Source organism: Gadus macrocephalus, chromosome 4 (genome assembly GCF_031168955.1).
Source record: "Gadus macrocephalus chromosome 4, ASM3116895v1".
NCBI classification, from domain to species: domain Eukaryota; kingdom Metazoa; phylum Chordata; class Actinopteri; order Gadiformes; family Gadidae; genus Gadus; species Gadus macrocephalus.
The window spans coordinates 10,169,568-10,183,777 of record NC_082385.1 but is presented as its reverse complement, the minus strand read 5'-3'; the positions used below and the strand labels follow the sequence as shown (position 1 = coordinate 10,183,777).

The 14,210-nt window shown below is 43.8% G+C and overlaps 2 protein-coding genes across 2 annotated transcripts; one reads left to right on the top strand and one right to left on the bottom strand.

Annotated features, from left to right (window-relative positions):
- Window positions 1–8,648: 8,648 nt before the first annotated feature.
- Window positions 8,649–11,017, top strand: LOC132454857 (nodal homolog). Its single transcript, XM_060048407.1, has 4 exons — window positions 8,649–8,958; window positions 9,249–9,502; window positions 9,584–10,036; window positions 10,208–11,017. Exons 1-4 carry the CDS (start codon window positions 8,649–8,651, stop codon window positions 10,358–10,360), a joined length of 1,170 nt encoding a protein of 389 aa, XP_059904390.1. The 3' UTR covers window positions 10,361–11,017.
- A 559-nt stretch (window positions 11,018–11,576) lies between these two features.
- LOC132455985 (eukaryotic translation initiation factor 4E-binding protein 2-like) lies at window positions 11,577–13,941 on the bottom strand. The gene is made up of 3 exons (XM_060050110.1): window positions 13,615–13,941; window positions 12,320–12,493; window positions 11,577–12,237 (listed from the first exon to the last, which is right to left on the bottom strand). Exons 1-3 carry the CDS (start codon window positions 13,751–13,753, stop codon window positions 12,206–12,208), a joined length of 345 nt encoding a protein of 114 aa, XP_059906093.1. The 5' UTR covers window positions 13,754–13,941; the 3' UTR covers window positions 11,577–12,205.
- Window positions 13,942–14,210: the final 269 nt, after the last annotated feature.

Below are 14,210 nucleotides of genomic sequence, written 5' to 3'. Positions count from 1 at the left end.
TGTGTGTGTGTGTGTGTGTGTGTGTGTGAGTGTGTGTGTGTGTGTGTGTGTGTGTGTGTGTGTGTGTGTGTGTGTCTGCTTGAGTTCCTTCTCTAATACTATGATTTGCATCTGGACTGCCTTTCCAAAGTATTCCAAACGTGCAATTTTCTCTTTTATGGAAGTTTTAATAATCCACATCCTTTTGATAAGAAGAAAATAATGAATTTGTGGAAGAAGACGACGGGACGAAGTGCTTCGATACCATGGTGGTGGTTACCATGGTAATGGTTAGTGAAAGGAGGGCAGGCCCCTTAAAAAATCTGGGATGCAGGGCCCTTATTAAGAGAACGTGGAAGAGCTGCGGAAGGACGCGAGCGAGGTCTCTTCCTCGGCTGGTTCTGCACTTTGAACATCCTCTGACGTTAAGCACCTTGTCTTGAGCAAGGCATCAATGTGGGCTGTTTTTCTCAGGGATCCTGTTTGAGTGCCTGGAGTGCCTCTGGTTTTGACATGAGGGATGAGGTGGTTTCGCATTCTTGTATGGAGATACAGCTCACTTCTTTGGGAGATGCATTGCCCCAAGCAACATTTTTGATGTTCCAACCCTGGGAACTACCATTTTGTTTCCCCACCGATGACTGGATCAAACACACACCTCTGCATTTATCAAGTATCAGAACCGTATTCTGTACCTGGATCAGTGCGGTCCTGAATACTGTATCTCAATCCTATCTTTGCAGAGACGTATGTAGATCCTTTGTGATTACTAACGCTAGTTTGGGAAGAGGAGGTATGAGGTCTTGAAGGCGAGATCGAGCGTAGCTTAAGACTGTGAGCAGGTGAACTGAGGTAAGATGCAAACAAGAAGCAAGAAATAGAGTCATGTGATGTCCTTTAAAGACTCTAAATGCTGTTGCAGGTTGGGACTCCAATGTCGTGCTTTGTGTTAAGAGTTAGCGTGCCGGAGCATGAGACTGAACGCTTCATGATTGGAAAACAGACGAGGGTAACGGAGAGAGTAGAAAGAACCCGATACAGAGAGAGATGGAGAGGGAGAGAATAGACGAGAGAGTGAAATGGAGAAGGAAAGAGGGCAAAGGTGAACATAGATGAGAGACGAGAGGAGGAGAAACAAGACATTGCAGACTGTAGAAGTGGCATCTGTCTGGTAGCTGATTAAATGGTTAAATTGAGGGCAAGAGATAAGGGGGAAGCTGGACATCGATACTTGCCACTCAGTCAAGTGTTCCAAATTCTTCTTGATGAGTGAGCATTGATATATTTCTGGAAGCTTGTGACTAATCTGGCAGGTGTGTATACGTGTATTTGTGTTTGTGTGTGCCCGAGTTTATGCTGTGTTAGTTGTTTCCTTGTTTGGAAGCCGATGGCACTCCAGTGTTAAACTGCCGCCTAATGAGGCTGTCATCATAATGATGACGGGTCCTGTCAACAATTGCATATGTGTGTGTGTGTGTGTGTGTGTGTGTGTGTGTGTGTGTGTGTGTGTGTGTGTGTGCGTGTGTGTGTGTGTGTGTGTGTGTGTGTGTGAGAATGTGTGTGTGTGTGTGTGGGACAGTGTGTGTGTGTGTAGGTGTGTGTGTTTCTGTGTGTGTTTGTGTGTGTGTGCGTGTGTGTGTGTGTGCGTGTGTGTGTGTGTGTGTGCGTGGGTGCATGAGTGTGTGTGTTTGTATGTGTGAGCGGGTGTGTTTGTGTACGGAGGTTTGTATGTTCCTTCAAGTCTCAATTGGTTGCACAGATAAACTACAAAAATCTTTCATTTTAATTAGCGGCCGGGATAGACAAGAACCATCACTTTGAACCCAAAGAGGTTGTAATGGAGACATAATGTCCCCAGCAGTTTGGTGCATGGTGCACCTAATTGTTCGGTTGACACAAGTGAACAACTAATAGCGGGGGGGCCACGTTCAACAACATAGCAAATTATATTCATTAGACATCCCATAATTCAGGTGCGTAAACATGGTCTGGGCTTCTTCAGGAAAAAACACTGTCCAAATGATCTCGGGAAATCAAGAAGCGTTAAAGGTTTGTCACAAAACTATTTTCATAACAGCAGGTAATAAAGAGTAAAAAACGATTACTGATGACTTTAACGTTCAATTTCGTCAGTGTGTCGATGCAGCCCGGCCCTTTGTGGGTGTATCTTTCTGATATTTGCTTGCAGTTTGAGAGCTATCTGCTAGCAACATGGTAGAATTCTGATAGTCTTATGGCAGCTTTCTGCTAGCTATAGTATTATGAAAGTTATCATTGGCTCACTATAGTATTATGGTAGGGATCTACTAGCTGTATGAGTGCTTTATGCTAGCTATAGTAGTATTATGGTAGTGTTATGGTAGCTATCTATAATAATATGGTTGCTATCTGGCAGCTGTATGAGACCCATCTGCTACATATCCTAGTATTATGAAAGCTTTATGGAAGCTATTTAGCGGCTGTATCCAACCACTGCTTTGCTGGGCTTACAGCTTGAAAGATGGACTCGTTTAGCCACAAGGAGTTCTCAGCCTGTCCATCACCCACACAGCCTCTGATAGCTGCAATCAGCAAGAGGACACAGAGAGGGACTCAAGAGGATCCCTCGTCAGCCATGATCAGCCCCTCTGTATCTCCTCTGATTGGGCTGGAATAGTTTGGAGGTGCACTGTAATGAGAGTCTTTTAGTGTGTGTGCATGTGTCTGTGTGTGTGTGTAGAGGGGGGTGTTGGTGGTTGTGTGTGTGTGGGTGTGTGGGGGGGAGAGGTATGTGTGTGTTTGTGTGTGTGTCAGGGTGTGTGTGTCTGTGTTTACTGGAGTTTGTGTGAGCTTGTGTGTGTTTGTTGGTGTTTGAGTCCCTGTATCTGTGTCTTTGTGTGTGTGTGTGTGTGTGTGTCTGTGTGTGTGTGTGTGTGTGTGTGTGTGTGTGTGTGTGTGTGTGTGTGTGTGTGTGTGTGTGTGTGTGTGTGTGTGTGTGTGTGTGTGTGTGTGTGTGTGTGCGCTTGTGCGTGTGCTATAAAATAAGGGGTATGAGAGTTTATTCAAATCAAGGACAGGAAGGAAAACTTTTCAAAACATAAACGAACCATCCGACTCTCTGCATTCTCAGACACAATCCTTTGAGTTAAAACCCAGGTCTCGAGTGGGTAAAGGCATTTTACATTTGTTTGCTTTAAATATTCAGATGGCAGACTGACACTGCTATCCCTCATCACCAACACAAGAATGTGTGTGTTTGAGTGTGTGTGTGTGTGGGGGGGGGGGGGGGGGGGGGGGTGTATGTGTCTGTGTGTGTGTATGTGTTTCTTTGTTTGTGTGTGTGTGTGTGTGTGTGTGTGTGTGTGTGTGTGTGTGTGTGTGTGTGTGTGTGTGTGTGTGTGTGTGTGTGTGTGTGTGTGTGTGTGTGTGTACATAGTTATATAGATACAAATAGTGTGTGTTTAATTAATATGATTCAATACATATAAATTCCATCGGTTTGAAACTGTGTGCTGCATGCAACCTGGGCATGCGCGTTTAGTGGAGTTTGTTTCAGGGAGTGGATGTTTCTGTCCATGAATCGTCCTTAGATCCCCCTGACATCCCTGGCTTCACTTCCCCTGCTCTCTCTCTGACATGAATATCTTCCTGGCATATCCATCAAATTTGTGTTGTTGCTGGAGATGGGGTCAGACTTTTGCTAAAGGGCACTTCAGCGATGCCCAAAATAATTCCTTCATACAACAGCAAGCAAATAGAAAATGTGGTGGTGGCAGGTGGTGTGGAAGCAATATGAAGAGCTATTAGACTGGTGGCAAATGAAATCATTCAGATGGATTCATGAATCGTGTAAGAGTATTGAGATCATTACATTGATCCAAATGTGTTAGTGTGCGAGGAATATAATAATATGGAATATGATTGTCAATTATATTACACATAAATAAAATATTATTTGAAGGGGTTCCAATTTCAGAAGGCAAGGTGGATTAACACAGAGACACAGAGAACACAGGGTCGATATTAAACAGTCAACGGAAACTCAAAGAACCAACGACAAGGAAATTAATAAGGCAACTTTATTAACAACACTGGTGAACAAATGAGAAATCCACCAAGGGGACAGCAATTCACCAAACAAGGACAAAGATGGTGGGCTATTTCAAACATCGCTCCAGATTAGGCTCAGGGAAATTTGAGAAATCAATATCCGTAATGGTAACGGATATCCAATCGGATGTCCCTCCTCTCGCTGGTCTCTCGACAGTAAACCCATCTTCAGTTAATTAACAGTTAACTAATGGACTAGTAATACTTTATTAATGGTGTTAACTAATGCTGTACAATTATGCTGTGCCTGAGTTATAGTTATGGTTAACTGAGTTAGCATGGGGTTAACCCTAACCATAAAATCCAACTGATATCATACACATGAAAGATATAATAAATAAATAAATAAATAAATAAATAAATAAATAAATAAATAAATATGCTTTGCTCCAAGTTCTGTGAAATAAAGTCTGCGCTTGTTTTCCTAATCGCGGTCCACAGAACCAACAAAAACCCTGCACTGAGAAAAGATCCATTGAATGAAAACCATTTCACGCATAATGATGACCGTAATTGACAAACCATAGGTATCTCATTGGGAACAACAAAGTTGCCACTTTAGCAAAACATTTTCAAAGAGAGAGAGAGGCCTTCTGGAGGTCAGATGTTCCCGGGTTAAGTACTGGAGGCCATCAACATAAAGGACAAGTGCTTTGATCTTGGACACAGAGCCAGGCTTTCATCTTTGTTCGGAGGAGACTGAGGAGAACACAGAGCACTAATGGCCGGTCCATAATCCTTGTATTCTCTCATATGTCCTCATATCTAATTGCTATACAACGACTACTACTGGACACCTTTGTTGTTATTATGATGCATTAGTAGTAGTAGAATTGCATTCAGTGAGTTGTTGATGTTCATATGACAATACTGTGGTATCAATAATAATCATAATCATTATAATTACTTCTACTACTACCAACGATAATCAAAATCATAATCATTATTATCATTATAAGATTCATTGATAGCCATTAGGGCATATATAGGTCATGTTGCTTACCCAAATCGGCAAAAAAATGATTAATAAAATATGGGCCTACAATATAAGATCAAATCGGTGTATTGTATAGATAAACCGTTTTCAATTTAAAAATCTGATTTTTTTTTAAAGAGGAAATAGAAATACGGCGTGTTATTGCGAAATGTCACCATCACTGTCATTTACAATGTGTTTCTGAAGGGGTGTCACTATGGATTAGGCCAGACAGACGATCTTGCTTCTCGTAGGAATAACCTGAGCAGGCTCAGGTCAGGCATGCTCATAAATGTTGAACATGAAATGGACCTCGTTCCCAAGCAGATATCAGCTCTAGGCCTACCCCTATTCAGAACACCGACTAATATTATTAATACAAAGAGAGAGGAACCAAAACAAACAAAATAATTCGATTATAAAAATTATCATTCTTTAGTTTGAATGCGTGGAACCATCAATCCAATCAATAATCAATATTAACACAGCTGTCAATCATGTTTTTTTTTACCTGTCCAATCAAATCGCTTTCCCATTGCACATGCTCCTGCGCTGCCCCATATCGGTCAGAGCTAATGTTCCCGGCCCCGGGTCCCATGCTGTGGCGAGCAGCACGGGACGGATGAGACGGGAGACCTGGTTCAAGCAATTATGCAGTTCCGCGTATCATACCCTGCACGAATACGGACTGTCTTCATTTATGACCCCCCAAAGAAATACACGGCACAACTGACCAACACACACACGCAACACTCTCACCAATGGTCGCGATCACAGTACACTTCACACAAAAATGGAACAACACACAATCAACCCCCCCTCAACAACTAACCACAAAGTAATCCAGGGGGCCCTGAAAAGGTCCAAACCCCTATGACAGTTGAATCCCCCAGAATTCCTTGTGGATCCGGGACCAGCATCCACACCCGTGGTCGCTACAGTACATAATTATTCTCGACACGGCAATTCTAACCACAACAACAACAACAAACATTGCATAACTTTGCGTCATCCAGAAAACATTTTGTATCCGAAAGCACTTGGAAAATAAAAACTATGCTTTTCAAGCAGTAGGCCTACCGTCGCTACAAACCACCACTACCGATTACCACATTTTGGGATTCATCTTTCTGTTCATGAACAAAACGTTTGACCAACAGGTAGTGCCTATATTAGCCTCTTCAATCCAACATGCCACTCAACTGACTTGCTCGAGAGTCTAAAGTAGACAGTGTAAACTGTCCCAATGACGAAATCCCTCATCAAAACACCTCAATATAAATGCAAATGAAAAAAATCCAAAACGGCTGCGGATTATGGGCACCAACGCGGCAAAACGCTGTTGAGAAAGGTCATTGGCTCATTAATTCAGGGCGGGAACGAGTCCCTGCCTGCAGCACGGGGAAGAACCAGCAGAGGCTCGGTGATGGCTTATCGCTGCCTACAGCACGCCAGCACCACACCAAGTTGAAACCCAAATGGCAAAAAGGAAGGGCGTCATAACAGACAACTGAGGCACGCAGGACATCAGGGCATCTCAGGACATCTGACAATTTAACAGTTTGCCCATCGTCATGTATCTTTCGATCAATCTATTCCCCGGAGATTCAAGGGGGTTTAAAAAGTTTTACTTATTTGCTGGGATGAATATTTTTCAATGGCACTATGAACTAAGTGCACAGGAAGAAAATAAACGTATAGTTTAAAGAGTGCTCACACTAGTAGGGTTGTGTGCGTAATGGCTGTTTGTTTGCGCAATCCCATTATGGCATGTGTTGCCATTTAGTGACTGGGATCATTCATAACCATGTTCTATACACGCACAGTCACGGAAATGGGCATTTCAACAGTGTAAAGTTCGGATCACATGCTGAACGAGAAATTGTGTCTTCATCTGGTTTGATCTAACAGATAATCCGGTAGCCACATTAGTTTGACTATTACAAAACATACCATGTGTGGCTAGCCATTGGAAAAATACTGGAATAAAGCCTATAAATGTGCCGTTATGTCATTGTTGATTAAGATATAAATTAATTGGCACCTTACCATGGTCATTCAATGGTGTTGCACAATTATAACCCCACAGTGCCCCCTGCTGGAGGATATAGGTGGTGTAATGTGTGTTTAAAAGCATCGCCTCACCAAGGAGAAGGTCAAATAGTACACAGCACCAGTAAGAGCAGACACACATAAACAGTCAAGTTACTAGTCAACAAAGAACTGATATCATATGAACCGGCCCACATCAAAATAATATCAAGCCCGACGTCATGTGCTGGTCGAGAATTTGTCTCATTCAACACCACCTTAATGTTAAGAAATATTCACGACTTCAATAAAACCGTTTGATTAATGTTCTGTTAATCAGAGGATTTGAAAAAGAAAAATCTGGAAAAAAACATTCTGTGCACCTTCATCCACGCCTATTAATATTAAATGCCTATTTATGGTGTTTACTTTTAGTTGTGTTTAATTTCTTAATGTCTTTTTAGTTGTATTTACTGTCTTTGTAGTTAGGTTTAATATATTTTTAACCACGTGTTTAATGTTTCTGTAGTTCGGTTTAATGTATTTTAAATTGTCTTTGATGCCTTTGTAGTTATGTTTAATGCCTTTCTGGCTTTGTAGTGTTGATTGATGACTTTCTACTTATGTTTAATGTCTTTGTGGCTTGACTACCGTGAGAATTAGCAACAGAATCAGAATCATGGGACTTACATGTTTACATCAGGAATTGGACCCCCTAAACCACTGTTAAATACATGTTACAATGCAATAAAGTAATTTAACAAAGCATATACAAGATATATTTCGATAAGACTCATTATAGGCAATATTATTAATAACAGATCTACCAGTAACGATATACAATAATATTGTGATGCAAAAACCGTCTTACTTATTTTAAAAGTAAGGCTTATTTATGACGTGGTTGCTGATGCATCATTTAATGTGTACAATATTGAATGGACAACTTCATCATTGTACATTATCCAAACAAAGGTCGTTATAGAAGCGTATATTGACACAGTTATCCCATCATCATCCAGCCCCACGCCGAACTATTCATGATTAACTCCAGGGCTAGTGGCCCATTAATCACAGAACTGTGCTTAAGCGAGTCATGTTCTCAACTAATATTATTGTCATGCTCTCTTATCAAAGGGATCTCTAATATCCAACACAAGAACAATCAGGCCGTCCATTAACAGAGTGCTCACACACACCGGCCACACCAAAGAGCGATGGGTTTCGATACACAACGACCTGCTTATGATGCTCTTTCTCTGTTCTCTTGCGGATCACACACTCTCCTCCAGCACTTATCGTCTGACAGATGTAGGCACAAGGGCCGATGGGCACCTGATATAAAACCAGCCCACAGCACCACAGCTCAATCTCCCGCAGACAACCTCAGAGGAGTTCCTGACGAAACACCTGAGAGAAGAGGGATATCCGAGGGATTAATACGCACAATTTGGAATTACTATTAATACTACTTCTACTAGCCTACTACTACTACTACTACTGCTACCACTACTACTACTATTACTTTATTAGCTATAGTGCCTCACACCACACGGGACCCTACTTCGGCACCATGAACGGAATTACTTTGCTTTTTCTCTGCGCTCTTCTGACGGATTTAGTTCGTGTTGGAGATGCCACGGATCCCTTCTTCGGGAGCCACCGCAGCGACGCGGCGCTGCACCGGATGCGCGGTCTCCCGCAGCCGGCTGGCAGCGGTCGCGGCAACAGGCTGCCGCTGTACATGATGCAGCTGTACCGCACGCTGCGGGCCGAGCATGTGACCACCAAGGCCCTGGCGATGGGCCCCGCGTCGGGGGTCCGGCACGACGACAACCCCGGCCTGCACCAGGCGGACGCTGTGATCAACCTCGTCGCCAAAGGTAAGAAGAACACACATTTCTTTATTTTATTTCCTTTTATTAATGGATTTACTTAAGCTACGTACTATTCATATTTTCAACGGAGTAGACGTGCTTGTCTACAATGTTTAATAAGGGTGCGTAAAAGTAATGCGTAAAAGTAAATTAAGTGTTTTCTGAGGCTAGAGCTTGTTCAACTGAAGTTATGTTTGTAAACCGCAGTGAATCCTTAGCATAGTGAAAAGTGGCTGCACAACATAAAGTGTGGTGTTGGTGTTATTTACCACTAACAAGCCTCTTTGCACCCTCAGCTTGCCAGCAGAGAGGAGAGAGATGGTCGGTGACCTTCGACCTGTCCTCCATCACCGACAGCGAGAACGTCCAGCGCTCGGAGCTGCGCCTCCGCCTGCCCGCCTTCTCCCAGTCCCCCCGGGCCACCGTGGCCCTCTACCACTCCTCCCTGCGGGGGGGCGGCACCGCCGTGCTCCTGGGCCGTCTTAGGGCCCGCCCCGCCTCCATGACCTCCACCTCCTCCTGGAAGGTGTTCAACATGACGGAGCTGCTCGTCCGCTGGCAGGAGCAGAGGGATACAGAGGAGGAGGAGGAGGAGGAGGAGGAGGAGGGGAGCCAGGAGGTGGAGGGGAGGGTGGAGCACGCGCCCGCCCACCAGGTGATGTTGGTGGTGTTCTCCAAGCAGAGCCCCGGCTCCGGGGGCCGGCGAGGGAACACGCTGATCCACACAGCCGAGCAGTCCAAGTACGTGAGCCTGGAGAGGGAGCGAAGCCCCCACGGCAGTGGGTCGGGCCACCGAGCCAAGAGGCACCAGCCCCAGCACAACCATCAGCACCACCACCACCACAAGCAGGAGAACAGAGGTCAGGTGCACCAGGCTGTGGCCTACCCCGCGCCCCCCGCTCCAGCTGTGGAGGAGAAGCCCGGCCAGCTGTGCCGGAAGGTGGACATGTGGGTGGACTTCGGTCGGATCGGCTGGAGCGAGTGGATCGTGTACCCCAAGAGGTACAACGCGTACCGCTGCGAGGGCGCCTGTCCCAGCCCCCTGGACGAGACGTACACGCCGACCAACCACGCCTACATGCAGGTAAGAGGAAGCCCATGCATTCTTAAACTAATTCCTAAATTCTAATTAATTGAATTAAGTTATATGAAAGCATTTGATTCGTCTGTGACGCACAGTCACGCCCACTGTTTTGTCACACATTATTTGGTATTATTCAGTGACACTAACTCTATGTTGTTATTGTGTTCCTAGAGTCTCCTGAAGCTCCATCACCCGAAGAAGGCCCCGTGTCCGTCCTGCGTGCCCACGCGCCTGGCGCCGCTCTCCATGCTCTACTACGAGAACGGCAAGATGGTGATGAGGCACCACGAGGACATGGTGGTGGAGCAGTGCGGATGCCATTGATTCAGAGATTTCATTGGATATTTTTTGCTGTGAGACACTGCCCCTTGTAGGATCTAAAAAAACTGCAAAAATGGCGATCGACGCTACGCACAGACCTCCCTTTGGCACTTAATTTTGGACGGCAACGATCGTTGAGAAAATTAAAAATATTGCTCGGTTTCAGGGTCCATATTGAATATTGCAGGAAAATTATGTAAAATAACGATTCAGAATATATTCATTGAAATCTTTTTTGTAAAGTTTGGAGTTCGGGCTACCGTTTGAGGTGGACATCAATTATAAATGATCAACGCTAAAAGTAGACTATCGGCCTATAAAAGGGGCTGATTGAGTTGCAAACATGCCGTTTTAGGCCATGTATTGTTCAACCCCATCCTGGCCATTAATCAGGGAAAGTTCTGCGGACTGCCTCGTTAAAACGTGTCGATAACAAAATCCTTCCAGAATCACCAACCTACGCACTTTCTGACAGAATAAAGCCGTCCATAAACGGTCACTTCTGTTCCACGCACCATGCGTGGCGGTACCTCCATGCTTTGCGGAGCACACTGTACAGAGTTAACCACGGAGCCAACATTTTACCGCTCTTTAGGTCATATTAACCCATATATATGTTCGCTGTATTGAATAAAACATTTAACGTTTTCATATTTTCGCACCGTGTCTATTTTGTTTCTGATTTGCAATGTACTCAGACATCACCAGGTCAACATTAAATTAGGTTTAAATTGTATGCATAATGTTCCGAAAGATCTCATACAGCACAGACAACATACAATCATGATTTAGCTTTGACCACTGATAATAGTTTGTGTTTATCTTAACCTAAATTAATATTTTATCCTTGCCCCTGTGCTCTTGTAATAAAGCCACTCTGGTACAGAGCTTGTGGGAAAAGGCATCTGTGACCAGGATTCTTTCTATAGCCTACTGCAACTTGTAGGCCTAGGTTGATAAGGGATTGGTTCTGGCTTCGTTGTTGACACACTAGAACGGCTTCTTCTGTGTCACTCACTTCTTCCCCCCAACAGAATGTAGGGCAACTAAACCTGTGTCGGTTGGTTACGTTCAAACCTGTGACTGCTTGGGGTAGATTACAATATCTATGTCTATAGCAGGGTGAAACACAACGTCAGAAACAGTCCAGGCCACCATCATAATATGATTATAGTTCATAACTGTGACTATATAACAAAGATGCAAACATGGTCTGAGATTTGTGTGATCAGAGGTTTATGATTTGTGAATTGAGAACAATCTGACAAAAAACAACCACTTTATGAATAGGGACAATGACTTATTACATTTCTATTCATCATGAAATATTTTGGTAAAAAACAAATGTTTATTTTGTCAGAAACATCGGCTAACAACTCAAAGGCTAGGTCCCTGCTCTACACATTGGATGTGTCTGACTATATTTGTAACAAATTGGATCATTCTTGTTTTGGCCATTAATTATGACATTAATAACTAAATACACTCAATACAGCGTTAGGATTTTCCACAATTATACGACAAAAGCAAACCTAAGAACAGTCTGTTGATAAAGCCTCCTCCAGAATGAAAACACATACATGTAAAAAAATAGTATTTGATTATAAAAAGGCATGCCGTGCTACCCATCTTAAACAAACTGTTGAGCACCATCACATTAGTATCTTGCCTACCTACAAACTCATCCAAAATTTAAAAAGTCCACACTTTTTACCTTCCTACTTAATTCTTAGCCTTTTAGAGTACATCGTTTTTTATATGGCATAGCACTAGTTTAGTATGGGCAAATATATGCTAGCCATACTTTAAATTGGCAGGATTTACTTTTTTGTCCATCAGTTCAGAACTTTAAATGTCCATTTCAAACTGGGAATCATCACCTAAAAAAAGGAGCAAAAGGTCAAAGTTAGGTCCAACTTATCACACATTTAAACGTGAGGCTAATGATGGAAAGGGTCTTACCAGCGCTGCCTTCCCGGTGGTGGACATGGGTACTGCAGTTTGAGGTATTTATTACGTCAGCTGCTTTGAGGGGGCTGGTGACTCCTGGGATGTCAGGCAGGCTCGGGGGAGTCCGCGCCAAAGGAGATGTCCGGCACTGGAGGAGGAACTTCCGGTCATAGATGATTCTGGTTCCTGGAGGGCATCAGGAAACAGCGAAAATGTAGAACGCAATGACTTTTATTACTTCCATTACTTGGCCTACTTTATTACTGAGCTCCAGAGAACAGGAACAGCATTCACATGGTCAACTACTTACCCCTCCCAAACGACAGTGTTTATTGTTGCATCATGTGTATGCCCCTCTGTATATCAGTTCAACCGTGCCTTGTGCTAAACACATCATAGGTGAACGAGTCCAGCTCCATCAGGTTGCAGCAGCTTTAAAACACAAACCAGGGCTGGTTCTGCATGTGCTAGTTTACTGTTCAGCATCTTGGCTGCAGCCCGTTTTACTGCAGAGAGGTTTACTGAGAAACTAAGCTATAGGCCTACCTATGTGTGGCAACATACGAATTGCAGTCAACAACAATACTAGAATTTTGGTCTTCTTTAAGTGGAGGACATATGCGGGTCAATTGATGGTAAAAAAACATATCAGGATCACTAAATGAGGTGATCACTAAATGAAGTGGTTTGGGCTTACCAATCTCAAAACAAAAAAGTCTTTCATGCAAGCCATTATAGGAACAGTCCACGCCATAGCCATAAACCTTATCTTCTAATGTAATCTATGACGAATTGTAAATGAGTAAACATGTTGTTCTTCGGCTCCACACCTGCATGATGTAGTACCAAGTCACATGGGTCGTCCCTATAAATAGGATGGCAGGGCTACTTATACTAGCGACGCGCCCCTAGACCACGGGTCCGACACGTCGACGTCATAAATTAAAGATACTGTCTGACGTGAAAGTAGACTCCGTCTTGATATGGGTGCATTTACCTGTAACAATGACAGAACGGTCGACTACTGTAGCATACGCAGCATGCGGACATATGTTTAGCTAATTTTCAAATACACACTACTGACATGAAGAAACCAACATGAAACGCTGTATGTCTAACGTAATCGATCCTTTGCTTCTCCGTAAAGTCAGTGAAAAGGTGGTTCACTAAATAAATCGACGGATCAAAATTACAACATGGACACGTATCCACATTTGGACGCTACAGATTATAGTCCCATTCGCATGGTCGTGTACTCCGGCGATAAGAAGGTTAACGTGGTTGAGTCCAGTGAGCGTGCTTGTTACCTCCAGGGGTGGTGCTGAACAGGGTCCCTCCGGGGGTACTCGAGTAATCCTGGGGCATGTGAGCAGCATCGTGGACGGTGACCCGCCTGGTGGGCGCTGGGATATCCCGACCTGGCGTGTCCTTCATTTCAGCTGACATCGTTCAAACCACTGTTTACCATAAATAAATAGCAGGATGTTTGTGCACGACCTGTATGCTACACTCCTTCGGGCGGAAGTGAGTTGTCGTACAGGTGAATGTTGTGACACACAACCGATCCCTTATCCGTCGCAGCAAGAGTCACCACAACCCTAGGACGGCCACGTGCGTCGAGTGACTCCAAAACAACAAGAGGGAGGGAGGGCCTCCTGTGATTGGCTGCGCAGAGGGGGCGTCCCACTAAGCGGATGTTGTCGTTTATCGAAGCTAGAGGTTGTTCTTTTTTTTTGTTATCTAACCTATGACCCAAAAGTGAGTCCAGAACGTACATGCAAATACAATGACGTCCTAACGGCAATGGTTTAACCTCGTACGATCATTTACGAAACAAAAAAACGAGTTCTGCAACTCAGGAAACAAAAACAATATTTTTTCTAGTTACATAAAAAGCTAAACA

What these genes read in the sequence shown, in the direction of transcription:
- LOC132454857 (XM_060048407.1), top strand. Translation starts at nt 8,649, where the DNA reads ATGAACGGAATTACTTTGCTTTTTCTCTGCGCTCTTCTGACGGATTTA. An exon ending in GATCAACCTCGTCGCCAAAG is followed by an intron (nt 8,959 to 9,248) that starts GTAAGAAGAACA and finishes TTGCACCCTCAG; the next exon opens with CTTGCCAGCAGAGAGGAGAG. An exon ending in CCAACCACGCCTACATGCAG is followed by an intron (nt 10,037 to 10,207) that starts GTAAGAGGAAGC and finishes TTGTGTTCCTAG; the next exon opens with AGTCTCCTGAAGCTCCATCA.
- LOC132455985 (XM_060050110.1), bottom strand. Translation starts at nt 13,753, where the DNA reads ATGTCAGCTGAAATGAAGGACACGCCAGGTCGGGATATCCCAGCGCCC. An exon ending in GTTCAGCACCACCCCTGGAG is followed by an intron (nt 12,494 to 13,614) that starts GTAACAAGCACG and finishes GATGCCCTCCAG; the next exon opens with GAACCAGAATCATCTATGAC. An exon ending in CCACCGGGAAGGCAGCGCTG is followed by an intron (nt 12,238 to 12,319) that starts GTAAGACCCTTT and finishes TCCTTTTTTTAG; the next exon opens with GTGATGATTCCCAGTTTGAA.